The sequence below is a fragment of a genome, unplaced genomic scaffold (assembly GCF_019419815.1).
Source record: "Pyrus x bretschneideri cultivar Hongxiangsu unplaced genomic scaffold, Pyrus_bretschneideri_v1 Contig2, whole genome shotgun sequence".
Classification (NCBI taxonomy): domain Eukaryota; kingdom Viridiplantae; phylum Streptophyta; class Magnoliopsida; order Rosales; family Rosaceae; genus Pyrus; species Pyrus x bretschneideri.
In genome coordinates, this window is record NW_025999501.1 from 5,301,998 (window position 1) to 5,327,686 (window position 25,689).

General features: G+C 35.6%; 2 protein-coding genes across 3 annotated transcripts; both read left to right on the forward strand.

Moving 5' to 3' along the window:
- Positions 1–4,020: 4,020 nt before the first annotated feature.
- LOC103964941 (kinesin-like protein KIN-4C) lies at positions 4,021–13,988 on the forward strand. Its single transcript, XM_048583627.1, is given in 29 exon segments — positions 4,021–4,184; positions 4,329–4,523; positions 4,730–4,876; positions 4,969–5,121; positions 5,550–5,800; positions 6,050–6,228; positions 6,423–6,547; positions 6,978–7,014; positions 7,111–7,202; positions 7,290–7,406; positions 7,503–7,616; positions 7,691–7,774; positions 7,950–8,157; positions 8,764–8,876; positions 9,236–9,334; positions 9,409–9,522; positions 9,596–9,712; positions 9,802–9,882; positions 10,393–10,464; positions 10,540–10,633; positions 10,710–10,741; positions 11,119–11,204; positions 11,461–11,532; positions 11,636–11,863; positions 12,031–12,163; positions 12,404–12,490; positions 12,632–12,858; positions 12,860–13,199; positions 13,367–13,988. Coding segments are annotated over 28 exon segments (3,840 nt in total). The 5' UTR covers positions 4,021–4,184; positions 4,329–4,412; the 3' UTR covers positions 13,694–13,988.
- A 1,533-nt stretch (positions 13,989–15,521) lies between these two features.
- Positions 15,522–20,196, forward strand: LOC125476652 (kinesin-like protein KIN-4C). Of its 2 annotated transcripts, XM_048582977.1 has the most exons (13): positions 15,522–15,766; positions 16,028–16,144; positions 16,225–16,341; positions 16,431–16,511; positions 16,716–16,787; positions 16,908–16,998; positions 17,095–17,126; positions 17,387–17,460; positions 18,532–18,594; positions 18,696–18,840; positions 19,050–19,499; positions 19,643–19,657; positions 19,782–20,196. In XM_048582977.1, exons 1-13 carry the CDS (start codon positions 15,662–15,664, stop codon positions 19,902–19,904), a joined length of 1,485 nt encoding a protein of 494 aa, XP_048438934.1. In that variant the 5' UTR covers positions 15,522–15,661; the 3' UTR covers positions 19,905–20,196. The 2 variants fall into 2 exon arrangements, with proteins under 2 accessions (XP_048438934.1, XP_048438935.1); XM_048582978.1 differs by lacking the exon at positions 19,643–19,657 and having other exon boundaries at positions 15,524–15,766.
- The last annotated feature ends 5,493 nt before the right edge of the window (positions 20,197–25,689 follow it).

The following is a 25,689-nucleotide window of genomic DNA, read 5'->3' on the forward strand; positions in this document are numbered from 1 at the left end:
CATCCAATCTCAACCGTTAGTTTCAAGATCAACCTTAGCCAATTCCTCGAGGTTCTATAATCACTCCCTCGCCTCTCCCTCGACCCCATCACCTTTCCCTGGACTCCCTCCACTTCATTGCCTCTCCCTCGACTCCCTCGACTCCAACTCTCAATCGTCTTCCCCTTACCTCACAGTGCTTACATCAGCCTCACTACCTGGGTTTGGGGGTTGCAGGTTTGATGGAGGTGGGTTCTAGGTTTCCAATCTGAGCTCACAAAGTGATAGGTGTGTAGAGAAATAGTGGCCAATAGTTGAAAGGGTTTGAGAAAGAGTTGCGACCTTAAGGTTTCGAAGGTAGAAATGGAAGGATGGACGACGACTATGCAATGTAAGATCGAGAGTTGTAGAGGAAGCTCTCTACGTCGTTGTAGACTGGAGCTCACAAAACGAGGTCTTTTGGGCATAGCGTGGCCGTTTCAACTCTGATGGACGGTGTGGCCTTGGCGGAGGGTGCGAAGACGTTGAGGAAGGTGGGCCTTTCAAAATTGGGCGGGCCCAGCCCGTGCCCACCCCTATCCCAGCCCACTTTTTTTTTTTTTAATTTCTAATTTTTTTCCTACATCATTTCTCACATATTTTTACCGTTCCATACTATCTTACCTCATTTTATTTCAATTCTTCACATTTCAAACTATGACCCTTTGGCTTTCGGTTGGAGACAGTTTTTTGTGACAGGGTTACAACGAGCCCAATGACCATTTGGCCATCGATTGGAGATGGTAAGAAATATGGTCATGCACTGTTCATTAAAATATTAATTTCTTGGAGGCCAGAGGGCTAAAACGAGTCATCTGACCCTCATTCGATTGGAGATGGTCTCATGTGTTTGGCATAATTCCAATCACAACATTATGAAACCTTGCACCAAAAAACATTAGATAGGGAAGAGTCCATAGAGAGTCTCACTTTCAGAGAGTCTCTTTAGCATTTCTCAAATTTTATTCAAATGATGAAAATTTGCAACATTTCATGTGATTGCTTATCATTGCTCGTTGTTTTGGTGGAGGTGGATGTCTAGGTTTTTTCGTTTGTTTGCTACTATGGGTTGCTCACTTTGGGCCTATTTCATTATAATTTTCTGTTATGGAATTGGGGTTTTGCTTGGCCTTGGACTCTCTTTTGGAGTTATCCTTACCTTGTAATAGCTTTATCCTTCTATGATAAGGTTACACCTCATAAGTTTGACAAAACTCTTCCTTAGAACTATTAGTGTTACAAAAGAGAGAGTTTACACAATCCAATACCTTAGTAAGCTTTTGGAAGGTAGATATCGACACCAGCATTGTGTAGAGATCAGCGATGTTGTCTTGAAATGGATTTGCTTTATTTCAATCATTTGATGCTTTGCTGGCAAGTGAAGAAGAACTTTTGGGACACAATGATGGATGAAAATCCGTATGTGCTTCGATATCCTTAACAATGTGTGACTTATGTAAAGCAATGAGTTTGGCATGATTCTAAAACATTGCAACTAAGGTCTATTAAGTAGAACATCAAGATATTGCGGTATCCATAACAGTAAAGACATAACCATCTAAAAATATGCCTTATGCAGGTTTGATAAGTAACCAACGTCAACATAACAAACAAGAAAAACATCATTTCAAGGATTAGGGAGCTAAATTTTGCTCGAGGATGCATAGGATAAAATAAGCATGGGGCTCTTAATGATTATAGTAACATAGAAAGTATTGAATAGGCAATTTAAAAAAAAAAGCAAAATTTTTTTATTCAGATGCTAGCAAATTTTGATGGGAAATGCTAAGAAGACTCTCAAAAGTGAATCTCTTTATGGATTTTCCATCACCTCATGTGTTTGACACAATTCGCGTCACAACATTATGAAACCTTGCACCAAAAAACATTAGGTGACAAAGAGTTCATGAAGAGTCCTACTTTCATAAAGTCTCCTTAGCATTTCTCAAATTTTATTCAAATGATGAAAATTGGCAACATTCATGTGATTGCTTATCATTACTCATTGTTTTGGTGGAGGTGGCTACTTTACATTTTCTGTCTAGGTTTTTTCATTTGTTTGCTGCTATGGATTGCTCACTTTGGGCCTATTTCATTATAATTTTCTATTTCGGAATTTGGGTTTTGCTTGGTCATTTTGGACTCTCTTTTGGATTTGTCCTTACCTTGTAATAGATTCTATTTCTATGAAATTTACTTTGATTGACAAAACGGAAGAAGCTATGCACTTGTTACAATTGGCGGAACAACAATGTATTGAATATTAAAATCAAACTACAACAGAAATACACAAGTTACAATAGAGTAATTAACAAAAATAAAACGAGACTGAAAACAATGAACGAACAAGTTTTGCAAATAGGGACTTGCAGAATTTTTAATGTCCTTGAACAAAATTTTGTCCCTACACATTGCATCTGCTCCACCAAAAGTTATCTATCTATAATCAAAATTCCAACACCAAAATTTTGATTTTGACAAACTTCTTTGTGTTTGTCTATCGGAAGTTTGTATGAATAAAGTTGGGCTTATTACACTAACATCTATGAGGTTTATCGAGTTTTCAGAAAACTCCTTCACATTTGAGAAATTACACTAATACCCTCTCAACTTTGGATTTACTTTCACATAACTCCTTCAGTCAGAAATTTGGCAATGAAATGACAAGTTCACCTTATAACTAATTTCTTAAACAATAAAGAATTATATTAGAAAAAGTAAATATCACAAAAAAAATAAACATTAGAAAAAGGGTTGGTGGAGCAGCCACCCTGATCTCGTGCCCATTTCAACACCCGCTTCTTTGTGGCGCAGCTCGACCTTGGACTGCCAGTTTCCACCGTCTACTGTAACTCCCAGAAAAAGCCAGCAAGCAGGATGCGCTAAGCGTTTCCATATAAGCTAGCGAGAGTGGATGGTGTGGTGGTGTTTCTCCAAGGAATAAGATGGAATTAGCCATCAATTGATGCACCATACACATATTCACAGCCACCATTTTTTAGAGAAACCCAGAAATTCCAGCACCAAATTTTCACCAAAGTTGGGGTTTATGATCAATTTGAACAAAACTCAGATGAGATTATATGCAAATTTTCAGAAACAGAGAAGAACCCAAAATCTAGAACTCTTCTTGCCGTAGTAGAATGATCAATTGATGGCTTTTTCTTTCTTGATAGATATATGACTTCTGCTTGGGGGAGGAGTTGAAGGACCTGGGCAGCGGGCAAACATGGGGAAAGGAAAGGGATGAAGGTTGGCTGCCGGGAGGAAGTTCTCAATATTATAATTATTTTTTAATGTTTAATTTATTCTTTTATTGTTTAAAGCATTTTTAATGAATTTATTCTTGTTTAATTTATTTTTTAAAAATATTTTCTTTTTCTAATATTTTTTGTCGTTGTTTAAATAATTAGTTATAAGGGTAAAGTTATCAATTTATTAGCAAAATTTTGACTAAAGGGGTTATACGTAAGTAAATTGAAATTTAAAAGGTGTTAGTATAATGTCTCAAACGTGAAAAGATTTTATAAAAACTCGATAAACTTCAAGAAATGTTAGTTTTATTAACCTGAATAAAATTGCGAAATTGACGTGAAAATAGTATAGGTGGACGTTCATATAAATATACAGGCAACCAAATGCTTTTTCACAGCAAACACAACCGTGTGATTCAAATTCAAACAGATGCAACTGTTTGATTTAATCTGAAATTTAAACTAACAATAAACTCCAGATAAAAAATTAAACTAATTGTCGGGGTGTTCATCAAAACTCAAAAGTTGACTTGAAGCAAAAAAGAGCTGTTGGCCCAACTCAAACCCACACACACCCTTTCCCCCGCCACCATCCGTTACAGTGGGCCAGCCTGTCCCGGTTCACTTCCATTTAAACCCCGCTAATGATAATAGTTACCGTTCGCTACCTCACGCGCCGGTCACGTGACCCCCGATATTTTTGAATTCTTACTTGTCCGCCTTCTCTAAAACCCGCTTTAATTCAACCCCAATTGCCCGCTTTCAAAATTTCCTCTCTCTCTCTCTCTCTCTCTCTCTCTCTCTCTCTCCTCCCTCCCACCACACAACGCAAACGCATATTTCAAAAACCAAAAACGAACGAAATTGGAAGGCAGGAAGGAAGCAAATCCCACTTTTCTCCACCTCCTTCAGGTAAGCTACCTCCCAGATCCGTTTTCATCTCCCCCTCCTCTTTTATATTGCTGTCAATCTCAATTCGCATCGGATTTTTTTATCTTCTGTTGATTTTTGTTAGGTGATTTTTAATGCGGTGGTGTTTGATTTGATTGTGATTAGGGATTCGTTTTTCAATCTGGAGGCGTGGTGGAGGATTTAGGATTTTTTGATTTGGGATCTGAGGGGTTTTCGCATTAGGTCGAGATGGATAGTTCGGAATGTGTTCGAGTGGCTGTCAATGTGAGGCCCTTGATTACCTCCGAGCTTCTGGTAGGCTGCACAGATTGCATTTCCGTTGTTCCCGGTGAACCCCAGGTAATTTCTTCTCAATTTTTTAGGTTAAACTTTTGGTTCTTGGTTTTTTGAATCTCAAATGTGTCTGATTTAGCTGCTTACTGTTACTTTTACTTGATTTTTGAAGTGTAAGATTGTATATGTGTAATGCATGTTCAATTTTTTTTCGATAATTGAAATATGAATGTGTTTGTAATGAATGATTTATGATTGGGATATGTGAACAGGTGCAAATTGGGACACATTCATTCACATATGATTATGTGTATGGTAGCTCCGGACTTCCTTCCAATGCGGTGTATGACGATTGTGTTGCTCCGCTTGTTGATGCCCTTTTCCATGGATACAATGCGACTGTACTTGCTTATGGACAGGTATAATGTTTATGAAAACTGTTGTTGGGTTTGTTTTACTTTATGTTTGAGCTAAAACAAATTAGCCACATTGAATTCGTTCAATATTGCAGACGGGTTCCGGTAAGACATATACAATGGGGACTAACTATACTGGAGAAGGAAGTAATGGTGGAATAATACCCAAAGTGATGGAAAGTATATTTAAGAAAGTGGAGACAACGAAAGATAACACCGAGTTTTTGATCAGGGTATCATTTATTGAGGTATGAAGATTCCCATTAGTTCATTAATAGTAGGATGTTTAGCCAAAATGATCCTTAAGATTTGCATAACTCCTCACTTTGGTCCCTGAGATTTGAAATCAATAGAAGTAGTCATTGAGTTTGTCCACCATGAATTGTTTTGGTCATTCTATGAAAAATCTTTATTAAATAAGTTAAAATGACAAAAATACCCTCAATTTTTGTCAAATCATTTGGCACATTGTTTATTAAATTGAGGGCATTTTTGTCATTTTGATCCTTATTTAGTATAATTTTTCATGGAAGAACCAAAATGATTGATGGTGGACAAACTCAGGACCACTTCTATTGATTTCAATTATCAGGGACCATTTTGGCTAAAAAGCCTTAATAGTATTTCTCTTTAAATTATTAAGTTATATGTTGATATTGAATGTGTATTATGGCAGATATTTAAGGAGGAAGTGTTTGATTTGCTTGACCCAAATTCATCATCACTCCACAAAAACGAAGGGGCAGCACCTGCAAAGCCTGTGCCAGCAAGAGTGCCTATACAAATTAGAGAAACAGTGAATGGAGGGATAACTCTTGCTGGTGTCACTGAGGCAGAGGTTAGAACAAAAGGAGAGATGGCATCATATCTCACACGTGGATCATTATCTCGTGCTACTGGGAGCACCAATATGAACAGCCAGTCAAGGTGCGATGCCTGCGCCTTCTATTAGTTAGGATTAGATGGTTTTATAGTAAGTAATATGTGTAATTTTTTTTTTCTGAATAAAGATACTTTCTTTACAGGGTGTTTTGAACTCTTTATCTGTTTAAGTTATGATTTGATTTTGTAGTACCATATTTATATTACATTCTTAGTTGTTCTTACTTTAAGGCTGAATTCATACTGGATGAACTAACATATTATCCTTTATATTTTCTTCTTCTCACATTGCAGCCGTTCACATGCAATATTTACAATAACTATGGAGCAGAAGAGGATAGCTCACTCTGTGAATGGAGCAAATAATGATGATATTGGTGATGATATCTTATGCGCCAAGCTCCATTTAGTGGATTTAGCAGGGTCTGAGCGGGCAAAACGAACAGGTGCTGATGGAATGCGGTTGAAAGAAGGTAATTACGATGCACTTTATATGGAATCTTTCTCATAGGGTTGTATGAAAATAACATTTTTATTTATTGCTTTAACTGCATTAGCCTTACGTCACTGTCCTCAAATAAATGAGATAAAAATTATCCTTTGATTGTTTTTTTCCCATTTAGTTTGAATTGGCTACTACTTACTCATATATTTTACCTTGTATTAGGCATTCATATCAACAAGGGTTTACTTGCTCTTGGCAATGTGATAAGTGCCTTGGGAGATGAAAAGAAGCGGAAAGAAGGCGGCCATGTTCCATATCGTGATAGCAAATTAACACGTTTGTTACAGGCATGCAAATCACTTAATTTCCTTTGAATTATTTTGATACATGTTATGACAGCTTGTAAATTAGAGACATATTTTCTGTCTTCAATACATTTATGTTCAGATGTATTTATCATCATGTTTACTTTAGATAAGGAGAAAAAAGTAGCAACGCAAAGAAGAATGTGCAGAATTTTAATTCCCTTTGACAACTTATACTGCCTTTTGAGGTTATAGATTATCTTATAGGAAATAATATGTATATCGTAATTTATTTAGCATTTGACTCCTGATCTCTTGAAGTGTTTATGTAGATAGTTATATAATTTTATTTGATTTAAAAAAAATATAATTGGTTATTTTCCAAATCGAAGTCCTTCACTCACTGTAAATAAATAAAAGGAAAGATGCCTTAGTTCTGTTTCTGACTAATCTTCGCAATGTGTATTTTTAGGATTCACTCGGAGGAAATAGTAAGACAGTGATGATTGGTATGTTGATTTTTCTTGTTAGAGTAAAGCTTCATTTAAGATATGCATTTCAAATTATCCAATACTAATTTTGCTAAAATTATTGTCTTTACCTAGCTTGTGTTAGTCCAGCTGACACAAATGCTGAAGAGACGTTGAATACTTTGAAATATGCTAATCGTGCTCGCAACATTCAGAATAAGGCAGTTGTAAGTTTTTGTGCAATAATATGATTTTGTTAAGGTTTTTTGCTTTTTGTCTTCTACTGATCTTCTCTTTTGTTCTTGATGGTGTAGGTCAATCGTGATCCCATGGCAGCTCAGTTGCAAACAATGAGAAGCCAGATTGAACAGTTACAGACTGAACTTTTATTTTATCGTGGCGATGCTAGTGCACCATATGAGGAACTTCAGGTATATGATTGACAAGTGGCAATAACAATCGCTCTTTCTCAGTGAGATTATGTGTTTATTGCCTTCAGACTTTTCATGGACCTTCAACTTTTTTAGATCCTGAAGCACAAAGTATCGTTACTCGAAGCAAGCAATGTGGAATTGCGTCACGAGCTTCAAGAACGTCGAGTTTCATGCGAACATCTAAAGCAACGTGCTCTTGAGGCTCAGGTTTCTATAAATAGTTATAAAGTTATGTCATTGTTCAATCTTGTATGGGGTTTCACTAATATTCAATATTTTAGGTTGAAAAAGATAAACTGGCCATGATAATTGAATCAGCACGAAGTGGTAAACCTTGGGATGAGATTGACTCGAATTCAGTTGAGGTTGGTATATAGTGATTTTTTCGTTTTTTTATTTTATCTTTCATTACTGGGTAGTATGCATTTGATTTTTTTATTTTTGTATAGGCAATCGTTTTCTTTTTCATGTTGCACAATTTTTTTTTCTCTTCGATAATCAAGAATGTGAACTCAGACATGGCTTTTAAACTCTTTGCAGGATTATGACTTGCTAAAAGGTTATGTGTCAAAAATTCAGGAGTTAGAAGGGGAATTATTGTGCTTGAAAAACTCAAACAACTCAAAGCACAAGAGATTTGTTGACTGTGCTGAGTCAGATGATGACAGCTTTCGCTCTAAGAATATATTATTCCCCTCTATCAATGAATATTCATCTGATTATGATACTAAAGCTGGGGATATTTCAGGTAGAAAAAAATTCTTTATCTTTTCTCTTTTTATTTTTGGTTATTTGCTTCTATACTTGTTTGATTTGGTTGTACATTCTAACTTCATCTAACACCAAGCTTTGTTCATGAGTACTGTTTCATTTACAACTACTTGTCAGTTTTTCATTTTTTTATTCGTATGTTTTTTTTGTTCTCAGTGTATAAAGAAAAAATTTGTCTTCTTTGCTGGCATGTATTTCAAGCTGTGGATTGCTTGTGGGTTTGATTGATAAATAATTTTGGGTTCCTGTAATTGAAACTAGTAATGTCTATGTAAATGTGAGACAATTTATACCAAGTAAGAGGATTTTTGAGGATTCTATGGGGGAGGAAGCAAAGGGCTTGTGGGATAGAGTTTCATACATGGCATCATTGTGTGCTTCGATTTTCTTGATATCCCCTTGTTTCTCATTCATGCCAATTGTAAGCTTCTTTTAATGTTTCATGTTATATAGCTGTGTTGTATTGTTATATTTTTGTTATGTTTTAGCAGCTGGTAGGTTAGATGTTGTTTTTAGTGTTCTCTATACTTGTTCCATTGCTATTATCCTAATAAAATCTTTATGTTTCCATATAATTTACTAGTTGACGAGATTGAAGATCACGAAAAGGAGCAAAAGGAGCAAGAATTTTCTTCTCTTCAAGAAAAATTTGACAGGGAGCTCAAAGAATTGGACAAAGCTCTTGAACAGAAGGAGGTAAGGTTTCTTAAGTTTTGATTAAAATCTTTGTTGTGCTATTTTAATTGGATAACTTCAATCCTTTGAGATGTTAAAGCGATTTATTGTTGAGCTTCCATCCTTTCCTTTTGGATTACTTCTTTGAAATAGATTTTCGAGGATCCATAAAGTTGAAGAAACCTTTCACTAAATATTATTTTGAATGACATACTAACTGTTGCCAACTGTTTTTTCTTAAAGAAGTTTATTTAACTTTCAAGAGTATTTCTTTACATCCTACTATTGTCTAAATTATGCTTGTTTGTTTTCTATTGGTGTGGGTGTTTCATCATTTTGCTTTATTTTATTCTAATTTGGTTACTTTTGACTTGTTCAAGGCTGAAATGAAGCGGTTTACTACCTCTGATACCTCGGTTCTTAAACTACATTATGAGAAGAAAGTTCAGGAGTTAGAGCATGAAAAGAAAACACTGCAGGTTTGTTTTCTTTCTGCAGTACTTGTGGTCTGTTCAAAGGTCTGGCTTATAAATTCTGCCTATTGGTTCTGCAGAAAGAGATTGAGGAGTTGAGACACAATCTTTCAAATATATCATCTACTTCTGATGATGGTGCTCAAAAGTTGAAGGAAGATTATCTACACAAGTTGAATGTCCTTGAAGGGCAGGTGAGTTCAAATGCCTTAACCTTTTGATGGAAATATCATGTCTTGGGCAGCTGGGCTGAATTTTGCTTTGCAGGTTTCTGAGCTCAAAAAGAAACAAGATGCTCAAGCTCAACTCTTGAGACAAAAACAAAAAAGTGATGAGGCTGCGAAGCGACTTCAGGATGAAATACAGAGAATAAAGACTCAGAAGGTGCTATTTGCTAAGAATGTGCCTGTTGAAGCAAAAAGATACTAGTAACGTTTTGTTTTCAATATTAAATGCAATCTTTTATTTCTTAGGTTCAACTGCAACACAAGATCAAACAAGAGTCTGAGCAGTTTAGATTATGGAAAGCATCACGAGAAAAAGAAGTTCTTCAGGTATATAAAATTTTTAAATAGCTTCCATCTATCTGATTTCTGATGGTGTATAGCCAAATCATACTGGTCATATGCTTATCATGTGAATGATCTTGGAATCTGCAAGTGTGTCAGTGATGGTGCTTTGTAGAATACTGTTTCAAATCATGATATGGAAAACACATTTTATTATTATTTGATTTTCAAAGGCAACCGTGATCTAGAAATCACATTTTAGATAATTTTATAAATTATCTAAAGTTCATTTTATCTTTTGAAGTGTTATTTATTCATTTTCATATATTTTGGGTTGGCAGAAATCTACCCTTTCTCATGAATAACATGAATTCTCCTTTTTCGGACCAAAAAAAAAATGTGTTCCTGTTTTGTGTTAACAATTATGAGATGCTATGTATAGCCTATAGTGTAGTTTACTGCATGACTATGACGTCTTCTCTTTTATCTTCACCATCTATTTTTGAAACTGGAGAGTTAACGAAATCTTCCTTTTCATTTTTTGCCAATTATCAGCTTAAGAAAGAGGGGAGGAGGAATGAGTACGAAATGCATAAACTATTAGCTTTGAATCAGAGGCAAAAAATGGTAAGAAAATGCTTGCTAGGATGTGCTTCCTTCATTTATAGAAAGATATTCACTCTTTTCTACACGTAATGTCAGGTTTTGCAACGGAAGACAGAAGAAGCTTCTATGGCCACAAAAAGGCTAAAAGATCTTTTAGAATCGCGAAAGACTTCTTCACGTGAAACTTCTGGTCATGCAACATACCTTATTTGTTTCTATTTTCTGGTCATTATAATGTATTAACAATTTATTACAACTCTATGCAGGAGCTGGCAGTGGACATGGTCCTGGAGTTCAGGTACTTGTCACTCTATTAAGTATCTAATGAGAAAGAAGAGTCATTTATCAGAAGGATTTTTTTTGTTTGCATGATATGGAGATGGATAATGTTGTAGATCTGCACACAAATTGATAGTGTCACATCATCTATGCCATATTGAACGAGGTCCATGTGTTTTACGTCACTTGATAATGAAACTTCAGCTTCAGTTGCTTTGAAATTTTTACTAAGCTATTTAGAGAAGAATTTTCCTGTGTTCTTATAATGTGGAAACTGCAAGGCTTGTGATAGGGTTAAAATTTGCTTTTCAGTCCATTTCACAGCTTGTAACTTCTTAGTATATCTGTTTATGTACTGGTATGTATTTATCCTGTGTATAATTTTTCTGCATACAGGCTTTGATGCAGGCAATTGAACATGAGCTTGAAGTCACAGTTCGGGTGCATGAAGTACGATCTGAGTATGAGCGTCAAATGGAGGAGTAGGTCTTTCCATTCTAGTAGACTACTTTATAAATTTACTTAAATGGTCTATGAGATTTTTAGAGTTGACTAACTTGAAAAAAATTCCATGCCTAATATTATGTTGAAATGTTGTATTTAGTTGTGCCAAGAATCATATTCAATGCTGGTTGTTTTTTCCCTTGAATTCTTTTGTACCTGTTTGTTAGATTGTGTAGAGATTCTATCTCAGTCACAATTCTGCAGAATCAGTTTCACTAACTCTTGGAATTTCAGGCGGGCTAGGATGGCCAAGGAGGTTGCAAAGCTAAAAGAAGAAGCAGAAATGTTAAAACGAACTAATTTCAGGTGAGCATTTTTTGTAGATGAATATTCTATTTGAACAAATTTTCTTTATTATTTGGTGCTAAGTTGACATACATAACTATCTTTTGAATTGTGCCAATTGTAGCGATTACCCCGAATCTATGTCTCCTGGTGTGAGAAATTCGAGGATTTATGCACTCGAAAACATGCTTGCTACTTCATCTAGCACCCTGGTTTCTATGGCATCACAATTATCAGAAGCAGAAGAGAGGGAGCGTGGTTTTGCTGGGAGGGCACGCTGGAACCAAGTTCGGTCTCTTGCTGATGCAAAAAATGTGATGAATCATTTGTTCAATTTAGCTTCTTCCTCCAGGTAATTGGTTATACTCAGGTCAAAGATTTTCCCGGAATAGAAATATTTCTTCTAGTTTATGTCTGAAAGAAAAACCTCTAGTGTGTGCATGTCAGCGTAATTGATTTTACCTTCAGTAGTTACTTTGGAATGCCGCTGAAAAAAGAAATGTTTCCTTGATTTTCAAGGTGCTTGTTGCGAGATAAAGAAGTTGCATACAGAGAGAGGGATTTGGAAATAAGAGATTTGAAGGAAAAAGTCGTAAGCTTGAGTCGTTTGCTTAGAAAATCAGAGATGCAGAGGTCTGAACTTGTTCATCAGGTAAAGTCTTAGATTAGATTATGTTGTTGCCAGTGTGAAACCATGATATTCTATCTTCCTGTCGTTATTCGACTGACTCCTGGCATTCATCCTTGAGTAGTTGTCTCCTTTCTTTCTAAATTCTTAAATTTTGTGGACAGATTTGCTTTTCTGAATTTTCTGAAATGTTTCTGATTTCCAGCTTTTAGAGTCTTCATTTTTCTTTTATATTTTAATCTGATTATTCTTTGCTTGCAACAGAATGCAGCCTTGAAGAAATTTGCCATGAACTGTTACAAGGATGCGGACCTAAACAATGGTGGACACAAGTATGATTTGCGCAAACTGGTAAGTGCGGGTGACATTCTCTTTTGCTTGATACTATGTTTTCTTTATTGTTTTTGTTTTAAAATACTTGTTGCTATTTCCTGATTACAATGGACTTATAATTGTTAATCTTTATATGACTGACGTGTTTTGTGAATCTAGGAAAACCGGGCATCGTTTATCTGGGAGGATATGGATACGTCTGATTCAGAAAAATCTGATGCGGAGGAGGATGGCGACTGGGTAATGTCAGGGAAACGACCATCTAAAAAGAGAAAATCCAAAAGTGGAAGTTCAAGTGGGGGAGGATATAATGAGTCAGAAATTAAGAATGTTGGAGGCTTCAAATTAGATGCTTCAGGTGAGGGGATTGTGTCCTGTGAAGAAAAGTGAATCAGGCGTATGCTGCTCTTGCAGCAAAAGCTCCTCATGCAAAACTAGCAAATGCGAATGCCGGTCTTCCAGAGGCACCTGTGGGTCATCATGTGGCTGTACGGCTGCAAGGTGTTCAAACAGAGAATCAGCTTCACTTGTGGCGCAAGAATCTGCACACGCGGAGGTGTCTGAAGTGATTAGAAATGAGATAGGGACTGATGAAGAAGAGAAGAATCAGATTCTTGTTACTCATGGTGCAAGGTTGCTTCAGAATGCATTAGCTGATAACTCTAGCGAGACAACTGATGATGGTGAACCAAGAAGGAAGGCTCTTTCCGAAATTGGAAATACGTTGGTATACTTTAGTCTCGCCTGATAGACTTATTTAGAGGGATTGTCTTATCGAATTGCTTTTCACTCTTCCCTTATCATCTGTGCAAAGTCTTTAGGGGTTAGAATTTAATTATTTCACAAGTCTCAGACTTATTTTGGCTTACGTTTTGATGGTTTTATCAACTGAAGGTCAAATCCAACGCACCAAAGCCTAACCAGAGAAAGAAGTGGCGAAAATCCACAATTCAACTTGTTACAAATGCTCCGCCTCCCTCGCAGCCAGAAGTTGCTGAAGCACCTCGAAGGCCAGATAACAGAGGACATGAGGCAAGCGTCCCTATGAAGCTACCAAGGGCCATGCGATCAGTTGCTGCATCAAACATTGGCAACCCATTTAGAGAAAGGAATGTCGAAAAACCTGAAGAATCAGGCGCAAACAAGGAAGCTGGAATTCCTGCTGCACCAACAAGTCCTCTCCGGCAGAAGAGAACAGATGAGAAGGAAAACCACCTTTGAATTTGGTTTCCTCTCTCTCATTGGCATTGTCTTATACCAGAAGTTTGAAGCAGGGCGTCGTAGTGATGTAGGATTTGAGGTGGCCTACGAGGATTTATCGATCCGGAGCCCTGATTTGTGTTTGATTGTTGAAGATAGAAGAGATGTAGGTGTTTTGGCCTTTGTTGGCTCTGTTGCTTAGATGGTGTTGCTCAGGACTCAGGAGTGTTGATATTGTTAGTTTTCTATCCACCATTTTTAATGGCATTTTGTAGATACACTCAGAGAACACCAACGAAATTAACATGGTTTTCCATTTAATCAGGCACGGGACCGTGTAGAGGTTATATACGGCTGATTTGGAAGTACTTTTAAAATGATTGAAAGTATTTTTATTGAAAAGGACTTTAAGTGTTCTTTGGAAGAAGCACTAAATAGATATGTATTTCATGTAGGAAGAACATTAAGCACTTTTTCTAGGATCTTCTTGGATTTTAAAAGATTGATTTAAAAAACATTTCCACAAAAAACGTTTTTAGTCATTTTAAAAGCTTTTCTAAACAAGCTTATAATGTGGCACTCAAAATGCAATATTCAAATAATGGAAGTTTTTGTTACTCGGTATTACGGTCTGATGGTATTCCTCTTCGCTTGTGAGTGAGAGGTTTTAGGTTCGAATTTTGTGGATAGCGAATTTGGTATCAAATTAGGTTGACTATTGTGTGGTTTAACTGATCTTTTCTTCCTTTAGTATAAAATATATCGTTGTACTAAAAAAAAATAATGAAAGTTTTTTTAATGGTGTGAGCATCAAAATTGCAAGCGGGGCAACATACTGCTCTACTCTAGACAATCATTCTCTACAACTCTTGCTTGTTTTACATTAATGTTGAAAATAATAAGTTTCTAATGAAATTATACACCACTTTTCCTTATTTATTGTAATTAAAATAATGAAAAAGAAAATCATGGGTTTCATGAAGTTTATAGTTTTCTCACAACATAATTCAAATTACATTTATCTAAATTTCGAGAGAAATTTGAACTTGGTGTAGAAGAGGAGGACATTACTCTTACAAATTTTGCAAAACCCAAAGTCTGTGCAATTTAGGTTGGTTTGGTAACACAAATTAGCAATCTTTTCAAGTTTGACTTGCATGAATTGAAAACTTTGTTTTCTTTTTGGATAAGGTATTAGTTTAGGGCTGGATATTCTAAAAATTAACAACTGTACACACGTTATGCATGTGCTTATTAAATTTTTGAAAGTAGAATTACAAAGAGAGATATAAAATGGTTGCTAAAGATTTTGGTAACAATCTTCAAACGATTTTTCGTAGCTGAATAGGTTGTTCATATCTTTAGCAACTGTTTTTTAATAACTATTTTGTCACTAAAGTTTATTTTATTTGGGTGAAAAATGTGAAAGAGAAAATGGAGGCAATTGATATAGACTTATAGTTATTTGGCTTCGAAGATTTGAAAAAAAAAGATAAAATTATTTTGTATTTAATTTACTACATTGCTCATAACTTTTATTTTGGTTATTTTTCTTTAATTTTATTGACAAAATTAATTCAATTTTTTCACTTTTTTTAATTAACAAAGAATATTTTGTTAAAAGTAAGTTTAAATTTGAAAAAATGACGCGACACGACTTGCTCACGAATTTATTTACATATCTCATTTCAATTTTCCTTTTCTTTTCAATTTGAATTTTTGAGTTTTAAAGAAAAATAATGATGAGTCAACGTTCACTTAACTCACACGTGGCAGATTTGAATGAGAGGTTTCCCTCTTTTATTTTTTAATTATTACAGGGTATATTGGTGGGTCCTCGTCCGTTCCTCTTCTTCTTCTTCAGCGCACATTAACACTTCACACCACTGCAGCCTTCGGATCCGATCCTTACCCACACTCGGACTCGCCAATTAGGGTTTCAAAATTCCCAATTTTCCGGCAATTCGTTCGGAAAGCTGAAGCCACAAGATGAAGAAAGGCAACCGCCGCGCAAAGCAAACCGTCGACGCGTCCACCACCGATGATTACGAGAAGAAATTTCAACAATTGGAGCTTGAAAATCAAGCGTATCAGGTCGCTCCTTCACTCTATTTTTGTTTCCTGTATTTGCTTTGTTTTGATTTTAAGGGAGCCTGATTGGTTGCCGAGAAATGTTTGAGAAAAGAAAAGAAAATTGGAATCCCAGATTTGATTTTGTTCGTTTGAATTGCATTTTGCAAAAGTGAATATATGTAATTGAATTGATCTGGCAACCAATTTTCGTTTAGATTCTGATTTGTTCAGTTTATAATGTACGAATATCTATTAATTTTGATTTCTGGTTTCTATTGGCAGAAGGAGGTTGAGGAGCTGAGATTCAAGCTTGCAAATGGTTCATCCACTTCTTGTGTTAGCAGTGCTCAGAAGCTCAGAGAGGACTACATTCAAAAGCTGACTTTCCTTGAGGATCAGGTGGATTTTATGCTCGGAGTTGTGACGAGGTGTTCAATAATGGTTTTGCATGTTCTATATCTATAATTTCATTTTCGCAGGTTGCAGTGTTGACGAAGAAGCTAGATGCTCAATCTCAACTCTCTGTCCTAAGAAGAAGGGGCGATGAGCCCACAAAACAGTTGCATTTCGAGATTCAGAGGTTGAAGGCTCAGAAGGTGACATTTTGTTAGTTACTACGAGGCTTTATTGTATGAATTTTGTTAAATTTTGTTTTTTCAATATTAACGAATTTTGTGCTGTTTAGGTTCAACTGCAATGTAAAATGAAGTTAGAGTCTGTGCAGTTCAGATTGCAAAAGGCTTCACTGGAAAAAGAAGTTCTTCAGGTATATGTTTCTCCCTAACGTATTAACTTAGCACATTTGAGATAAACATTTTTGGCACCATATCTTTTAGTCTATAATATATATATCTAAAAGCTACTAGCTAAGTCTGCTTGGTATGTGTGGAAAAGTGTTGAATAGTTCATCCGGAACTTATATTATATCAAGGTATTTGAAATCCTTTTCGATATCTTTATGCATCAACAGCTCAAAAAAGAGAGTAGGAAGAATAAACATGGGATGCTTAAGCTATTGGACTCCAACCAAAGACTAAAGACGGTAAATTTGTAGTTGTTTTATATAAGATCCTATAGATGAACTGCTTGATGGAACCATTTGTATCCGGTAGTTACAAATTGTGTAGAATTAATTCTCTTAGTGTTGGTCTTTCTGCTTCAGGTTTTGCATCGGAAGAATATGGAAGCATTCATGGCCACTAAACGGCTCAGACAACTGTTAGAATCTCGCAAGGCTTTGTCACACAAAAAAGGTGGTCAGAACAGAAACCTTGAGAGTTGGCTAACATTTATGTTGAATTTGTATAGTAGTTAGCTTTCCCCCTCATTTTGGTTTACAAATCATGTAGGTGTTAGAAATGGGAAGATTGCGGCAATGCAGGTATTTCATAACCAAACAATGAATTGTTGAATATGTGCTTGTCTGTGCATGTGTGTGTTTTTGGTGGGTTTGCTCCTTCAAGTATACTTGTAAACTGATTCATTAGCTTAATTGCTGTATATTTGTATCACGTGTACTCTGAATTGGAAATGGCATTCCCTTCATTTCATCTTCAAAGATGAAAAGTATCTTAGGACTTCATTCTAACACAATCATTTCAGTACTCTTGAGTCTTGACACAATTTAAACAACTTGTGCAGGGTATTGAACGTGAGTTTGAAGAAACGGCAGAATTACACGAACTATGTACTCAGTATGAACGTCAAATAGAGGAGTGAGTCCCAAATATTTGTTGAAACCTCCGACTTCGGATTGCAATTGTTTGTCCATTTATTCTATAATCTCTTTAAATATGTAAACTGCTGCTAGAAACTGTATACTTATGTATGCATATTGCATACAGTATTTTTCTCATATTTCCAAGGTACGCTTTTAGAGAGCTTAGGCACAAAAGATTTAACAATATTTTGTAGAACTATATATCATGTTTTGATGCAAACGTGTGTAACCAAATAGTTAGGAAAAAATCATTAGCTTGCGGAGCAACTTTTTGTTTGGCTACTGGATCCTTCTATATCCACTACCTGATGAATCTCTCTGGTCTTCAGGAATCTAACTAAAAGAACATGATTGGCATTTCATTCTAGACTCACAGGACAATAAATCTTTCCATTGAAATTGTTGATCCAAATTTCTCTTATCTGGTATAAGTGGGTTAGATTGGCGGATCCTTTTAAATTCTGCTACATCTAATCAAGTGTCAAACACCGAGTAAATCCATCTTGCATACTACTTGATTGAATTTTGCCACTGCAATGAAAGATAAAACTTACTGAGTACTACATTCTTGAGGGACTGATACCTTATCAATGGTCAATACTATTTTCTTTATGCATAACTCTAGAAGTAAATTGATAATAAGTTCTGAAATTATAATATATTAGATGAGAAGTACATATATCCGGGATAACATCTTGGATGAAAGTAATCCCAAGTTAATATAGGGGAACAAACTTTCTCAAATCAGAGTTGAGAATAACTCAGATAATATATTGCATTGACACTTAGTTTTGCAAGTTTTGATTTTGGAGTTCAAAAATCCATCACTAAAATGAAGTTTTTGAAAACTAAAATTTGCATTCCTTTGTTAAATTTTTCTTCAACCCTCTTAAGGTGTACTACGTGTTCCATGATATGGTATGCATGACTGATTTATGTAATTGTTGTGTTTTATTTTAATACTTGTTGGAATTTATTTGAATGATTCTGCTGAAGAGTTCTCGTGAGACAAAATTTCCAAAACAATCAAATTATGAAAGTCATCTTTCTCATTTTGGATTTGTAGGATGGCTGAGGAAGCTGCAAACCTTAAGGATGAAGCAGAAGCACATCAGCAAGAAAAGTCGAGGTGAGAAGTTTTGCTTCTGAACTTTGTTCCTGCAAGGTTGTTGTAAACTATTCCTATGTATTTTGCTTCTGAAACTTGCCCTTTCCCCCTGCCATCTTAAGGTGCACATGCCAGGAGCAAGAGGTTGACTGCTTGGAGAAGGATTTAGGTATAAAAGATCTGAAGGAACAATTCGTTAGTCTAAGTAGTTTGGTTGGACAACTAAGACTGAACAAGGCTGAGCTTGATTTTGGAAATAAGTCACAGGTTAGTGCACTTAAATGCGGATCCATGTTTCGTGTTGTTGATTTTTGAACTAAAGTTCATCTTCGTTCTGGAGCTTGAATCATGTAGTGGTTTGAGGGAATGAAATAGTTGCATGGTTCTTAATGAAATACAACTATACGACCTGATTAGAAATACAAACCATGATTTCCTGTATTCTCACAGCTTCAGTTATGATATCTGATGATCAGGGGACTGTGAGTCAGCATTCCATTTCTGTTGGGAGTAACAGTTACAAGTTAGTGGACGACAACACCTCCTCTGCATCAGAAAACTCGAATGTTGCAAAAGTTAAAACTGCATCAACATTGTGCTGCTCATGCAGTAAGAGTTCTTTGTGCAAGACGATGAAATGCAGATGTCGATCCACGGGTGGTAGCTGTGGGGTATCATGTGGCTGTGTAGCCTCTAAGTGCAGCAATAGAGAACTAACAGTCCAAATCAAGTTGGACGAGTCGCCACAATCAGAGACAGCTGATGGCATTTGGAATGGTTCAGATGCAACTGAAGCGGAGAAGGAAAGCACAGTGGCTTCCCAGGGTGCAATGCTGCTCCAGAATGCTCTAGTTCAGAAGCCTGCAGAGTTGAATGACGATCTTGGGCCAAGAAAGAAACCATTATCTGATATTGGGAACCTACTGGTATGCTTCGTTATCATTTTCGAACCCCGCTTTATTTTTCTTAAAGAACGATAATGTTTTGCGAGTACTTTGTTCTCCGCGCTCTAATAAATTTTCTTACCCTTATATGGGACCGTCTGCGTTTCTATTTGACAAACTTTCAGAAATGTGTTTTTAAGGTACCCCTAACTCCTAATTGCCATTGACATTCAAAATATACTCTATTGCTTGCAGGGATTTATCCCTTGCATGATTTTATTAAGTCCCTCCTTGCTCTCTGGCTGATAATTTTAAACCCTACAGGTGAATGCAGACGCTGCAAAACCCGCCCCAAAGAAAAAGGGACGAAAGCCAGCGATACGACTTGTTACTGTAAACGCTGAAGGCAAAAAAGCAGCAGAGGATGCAATGCAAGAAGAAGGTTGACATAGAGAAAGGTTTTAGTCGCAGCGAGATGAATTTTTTTGTTATGAAAGAGAAGTGATGCAGTGAGACGCTGATGGAGAAAGAAAGCCACTGTAGTGAGGCATTGGTAAGAAAGAGAATCACTGTGTTTTAGTTGATAAACAATTTCCCGATCCATGATAAGATTCAGAGACGCAGATAATTGATAGAAAGTCGGATTCTATGATACAAAATGGAGCTGTATTTCTGTTGCTGTATTTGATTTGGATGACATACCATTTGGATTTCGAATTGAAATCTAGTTAATTTTCTATTTGATTGTCCTTGTAGCATAAATTTATGCAAATTTCATCGTTGTACGCGTGATTTACCAAGCGGGAACCAAAATGCATACGAAAAATTGTTGCATTTGGAATTTGGAACCGGTGGATTCAGTGAGTACGAAAAATGCGAACATTTCTCTTGAAGTGTACAATTTTTGCAATATGTCAAGATCCCGAGGATCAGATTGCAAAAATTGTGAACATTAATTTAAGAGCAAGTACTACGGTCTAGTGATATTCATCTTCACTTGTAAGTAAGAGGTCTTAGGTTTGATTCTTATCAAAAACGAATTTGAATCATATTATTAGTAGCCCATTGTGAGGCTAAGCTCATTCATCTCTCCTTAGTGTTGATAATATTGTTTGTTAAAAAAAAAGTATAATTATTAGGAGAAATGAAGAATGAAACGTAAAAAAAATGTACAAAGAAATACATGCAAAATACCAAAACAACAAATTATATTAAGTTATTTTCAGTTTCAAGTTTCATCGGTGAGTCGGCAAATTCCACCCTGAATTCCACTTGAGGAAGCCAAACCAATAAACCGCTACGAAGCGAAACAAACGAGTTATATTCTATGAATCCAACTAACGATTCCACAAAAGAGCACAACATGATCAACTTAGGTCTTGGTCCCGCTTTGTCCCGTCATCAATTAATGATTGACCTTACGATAAACTTAAAAATGTAAAATTTAGTCGAATTTGAAAATATTGTGGTAGATTCGAACAGACGGAAACTTTATGGCACATCAATCTGACTGCATTATTGTATGATTGAACGTAAAGAAGCTGATCATAAGGAAGGTGGATTTTCTGTCTTTCCATTTTTATACTTTTTTCACATTCTTTTATGATATGTGGTCATAGTTAAGCCATGTTAATATTTTATATTCCTATTACTTTTTATTTTATTATTTTTATAAAAAATTAATATAAAATATTGACGTGGCTTAACCGTAACCACACAAATAAGAGGGTATGAGAAGAGTATGGAAATGAGAGGGCAAACAATCCACCTCCGATCATAAGAGGGTCATATCCTAAGATCGATCGTTTCCTTTCCTTTCTGTTCTCGGTGACACGTCGATTTCAGATTGTTCTGGAAGACAGCTTTGGATCTCATTTGGATTCAAGTTGTGGGGATCTTAGGGATCCTCACATCTTAATTGTTTATGGTACATCGTGCGATCAGAAATTATTTTGAATTTATTTACTTAAAATTAAATACAAATAATACATAACAAAAACTAATTGTATAATATCAATGGATAACCACAATGTAAGAATCTCCAAGAAGATTAGGATTCTCACAAAGAGAATCTCTAAGATCTCTATAAAAATTATTCAGAGAATCCTCATCCTTAGAAGACAGATGGAGAGAAGACTCTAGGGCTTGCAGGTTTTGTGGCCACAGTACAAACTCATCCATTTGTCCTTATCTTTCTTCTTTGGAAGTGGCGATGAAAGCCAAAATTAGCCTCAATTATTATATATATATATATATATATATATATATATTATATGCATGAGATTGGTTGGCATAGCAAATATCTTAGTTGGCGGGAATATAATATAATCATGGACTGTTTTAATATTTTATTTTTTTGTCCATTAAAGCAATGAAACAGGTAGGCAAATGGGATTGTGAATAATTGTAATTTGTATTTTTTTTTTTGTTCTATAAGTTATAAATAATAGAATTATGATTAATTTTTTATGTCTAAGAAATATTTTATACTTTAATGTGTGATCCTCTGAGTAATTTTTTTAAGATTCGTCACAGGCACAGGCCATACGATCATCCCATGGTAGCAGGGATAGCTGGCCCTTGTTTGCGACTTTTGGTTGGAAGTGTAGTATTACTGTTTGAATTGAGTTTATTAACTAGTCAATTATTATTCTTTGTTAGATGATAAAAGCGATATCCTTTTGTTTTGATACAACAAGCGGAGATAAATATTCTACTCTAAGTCTCTAAGATCATTTTCAATGGTTGAATTAAAAATTAAATATTTTAGTCCGGAAAATTTAGCTTTAAATCCAAAAACAGCTTTTCTGTTCTAACTGTTCTTGCTTAAAATTTTAGCTCAAGATTATAAAAAAATGAATTTAGGCCTTTTTTTTTGTTAAATTAAATTTAAAAAAAATACGTAGACTATCGTAAATTAATTTTATGAACATTTTAATCTAAAAAAATTTAAATTCCGATAAATATTGGATGGAGTGTCACATCCCAACCCTCAGCTCCAGTGATATTGTCCGCTTTGGCATTCTCTGCCCGCAGACAGAGCTACCGCACGGTTTTGTTCCTGCGGACCGGTACTCAGCCGTAGCCAGCGCCTGCCCTCCCCTCAGGGAGTCCGCAAAAGGCCTCACTGAAACTTAAGGTTGGCAATGGATATATAAGGCCCAAAGACCAAGCCCTCACGGGCGATGTGGGATACTACATGGAGTCCACTCCGATTTCTGGGCTAAATTTTGGGGGGAATTTGGCCTTGGTTTAGACCATCTCCAATGGTGACCTAAAACTTAAAAATATTTAGCCCAGAAAATTTAGGTTTTAGCCTAGAAACAGTTTTTCTACTCCAACCATTCTGGCCTAAAATTTTAGCCCCAGATTATCAAAGAATGAATTAAGGCTAATTTTTTTTTAAATTAACTTTTAAAAAAAAAAGTTATGTAGACTATCTTAAATTAATTTTATGAACATTTTAACCTAAAAATATTTAAATTCTGATAAATTTTGAAAAATCATTAAATCAATACATGAAAATCATGATAAACCACATAAACTTAAAAAAAAAAAGAAAAAAAAAAAGAACAATTAATAAACCACATAAACTTAATACAATCGAAAACTCATAGACTACATAAATTTAATAATGATATCCATCAACTTGACTTGGTGATAGTCTTGAGATGAATCATCATCTTGAAATATACTTCTTGTGGCATTCCTTCGTAAAATTTCCTTTTGTTTACCACGTAAGTATTTCTTTCTCTCTAGAGTGTATTTGTCGAGGTCCTCTATTATCAAATTAGTTTTGTACCTTTCTTGCTCCCTATCCCCTTCTTCCTTCATGGCCAAAAACATTTGGGCCGATTCTTCTTGCCGATGGCACTGGTTTTCGTTTATTCTTGCCATTTCGCTAACAAATTGTGCACGTATCGGATCTTGGGACTTCCCTTTTCTCTTTGCTTCCTTTTGCTTATCTCTACCTGGGGGCCTTGGAAAAGAAGAAGTTTGGCTCATTTGGTCGACACCTTCATTGTCAGCAAAATTCACACCTTCGTTGACATCATTTGGGGGTGGGGCTTCATTATGAAATAATCTTCCACATTGTTGGGGGTGGGGCTTCATTATGAAATAATCTTCTACATTGTTGATTCACATCGGTTCCCCACCTCGGACAATCCTTGAGGATGTTCCAAGCATGATGCAACTTAAAAGCTTGATTTTTTGGTGTAGTTCTTGTCTTGTAAATTGCCATTGCTTTGTTACCCTATGCAACAAATACATAAAAACAATTAGTTGCAAAATACTATTATGTACATGACAACTAAAATATCAACAAAGAAACTCACAATTTCTGAGGCGCCCCTTCCACTAGGCATGTCAACCATGGCTCTCTCCAAGTTTCCCTTCCACAAAGTGCACGCTTTGTTGATAATCTTCCACCGATCATAAACACCACCAACTTCCCTTTGACCGGCGTTGGAGTTTTCATGGAACTTATCAACAATTTTACCCCACAAAACCTTTCTATTTTGATTGGTGCCGACGGCACCATCTTCGCTAACAGAAATCCATGCCAAACATAAAGCAATATCTTCGTCAAAGGTCCAATTACGACCTCTAACATGCTCTTTTGCCATCTCAAAAATTTTGGAAATGAGAAGAAATGGTAGAAAGAAAAATTGGAAGAATTGTAGGAGAAAAGTGAGTTTTGTGTGGATGTTTGAACAAATACATAGGTATTTATAGAGTTTTTGGTTGAATTTTAAGTTAAATATTTTTTTTAAAATTATTTTAGCCGTTGGATTTAAATTTGGACGGTTAAATCTTTTTTTTTACTGTTAAATTTGATTTTATTCGATCTAAGCCGTTGGATTCAATAAATATATAAATATAAAACTTAAAAAAAATAATTTGAACCTAGACCGTTGGATTAACCAACGGCCCATTTAAATGGAGCCGTTGGATGAAGAAAAGTAGCCGTTGGGGTACAGTGAAACTGACAGCAGATGGGACAACCCACGTGGGTGGGCTTTATCTGCACTGTTTATGCGTGTGAGGCAGATTGGGTTTTGGGGTTTTGGGGTGTGGGTCCTACTACAATTTGTGAGCTAAATTTGTGACTGGTATTTGGGTTCATTTTAAGTTTTAGGTTTTAGGTTTGGTTTAGCTTTTGGGTTGAAGTGGATTTTGGGGGGGAAAAAAGGGAAAATTTAGATTATAAGCCACCATTGGAGATGGTCTTAGCATTTAGCATTTAGCCCAAATTTTTCCCTTGGGTTGGATTGGCTTTGGGGGGAAATTTTGGGGGGTAATTTGACTTTTAGCCCACCATTGGAGTTGGTCAAGGGTGGCTAACCAAAAACGAGGTATCGAATCTTACACACGTATAATACATTTTCATCATTCATGTAAGTTAAACTTGAGATCTCTTACTTATAAGAGAAATATTATTAAACCGTAATACTAATTGAAATCAAACATAAATTTGCGATATTAAAAACGCAAGATTTCACCTGTAAGGCGTAAAATCAAACATTCTTAGCGTGTTCATTCATATCATGTTACGTTTTAAAGTTTCTTTAATATAATTAAGGGGGCATTGATGTGATATACATTCTAATTCTAATACATGTGTGATTGTGTAAATCCTAAGTAGAAATAGATGAGGAATTCTTCAGGATCTAGAAGAGCTTTCCTATTAAACTTTGTATAACTTGGAAATCTTTCCAAAACAACGGTTCTTATCTCGATATTTTTTAACCCTGATTAAATGAACCTTCATCATAATGCATGACCCAACTTTATATTTTACAAATTTTAGACTCTATATAAATTGTTTATGCATTATACCCATAATATTGCTATTATGTGAATTGATATTGTGAATTGAAAAAAAAAAAATTTGAAAAACCCAAGCGAGCTACGGCTTCAAGCCACTAAGCTGCCAAGCCCCAGCGTGCCAGTCTTAATATGAATATGAATCCTAGCACCATCGTGGACGTAGCCCAGTTTAAGAGTTGAACCACTTATATCTTTGAGTTTAATTTGCTTTACTTTCGTACCAAAAGCTCCACGAGGGCTTATTATTTTAATTTGTTAACATGCATGTTTTGAGCGTTAACTTTTGAATTTTAAATTTTGTAATTTCCATTTATCTCTTTGTTATTTGTTATGTTTTAGAAGAGTGTGGTTTCATCTCAAACTCGCTTTATTTTAATATAGAATGAAAATATACAGAAGG

Bases quoted from the DNA above. Each gene is read 5' to 3' on its own strand.
- LOC125476652 (XM_048582977.1), top strand. From the start codon at position 15,662: ATGAAGAAAGGCAACCGCCGCGCAAAGCAAACCGTCGACGCGTCCACC. The intron at 17,127-17,386 runs GTATTTCATAAC...CAACTTGTGCAG, and splicing joins GGAAGATTGCGGCAATGCAG to GGTATTGAACGTGAGTTTGA. The intron at 18,595-18,695 runs GTGAGAAGTTTT...TGCCATCTTAAG, and splicing joins CATCAGCAAGAAAAGTCGAG to GTGCACATGCCAGGAGCAAG.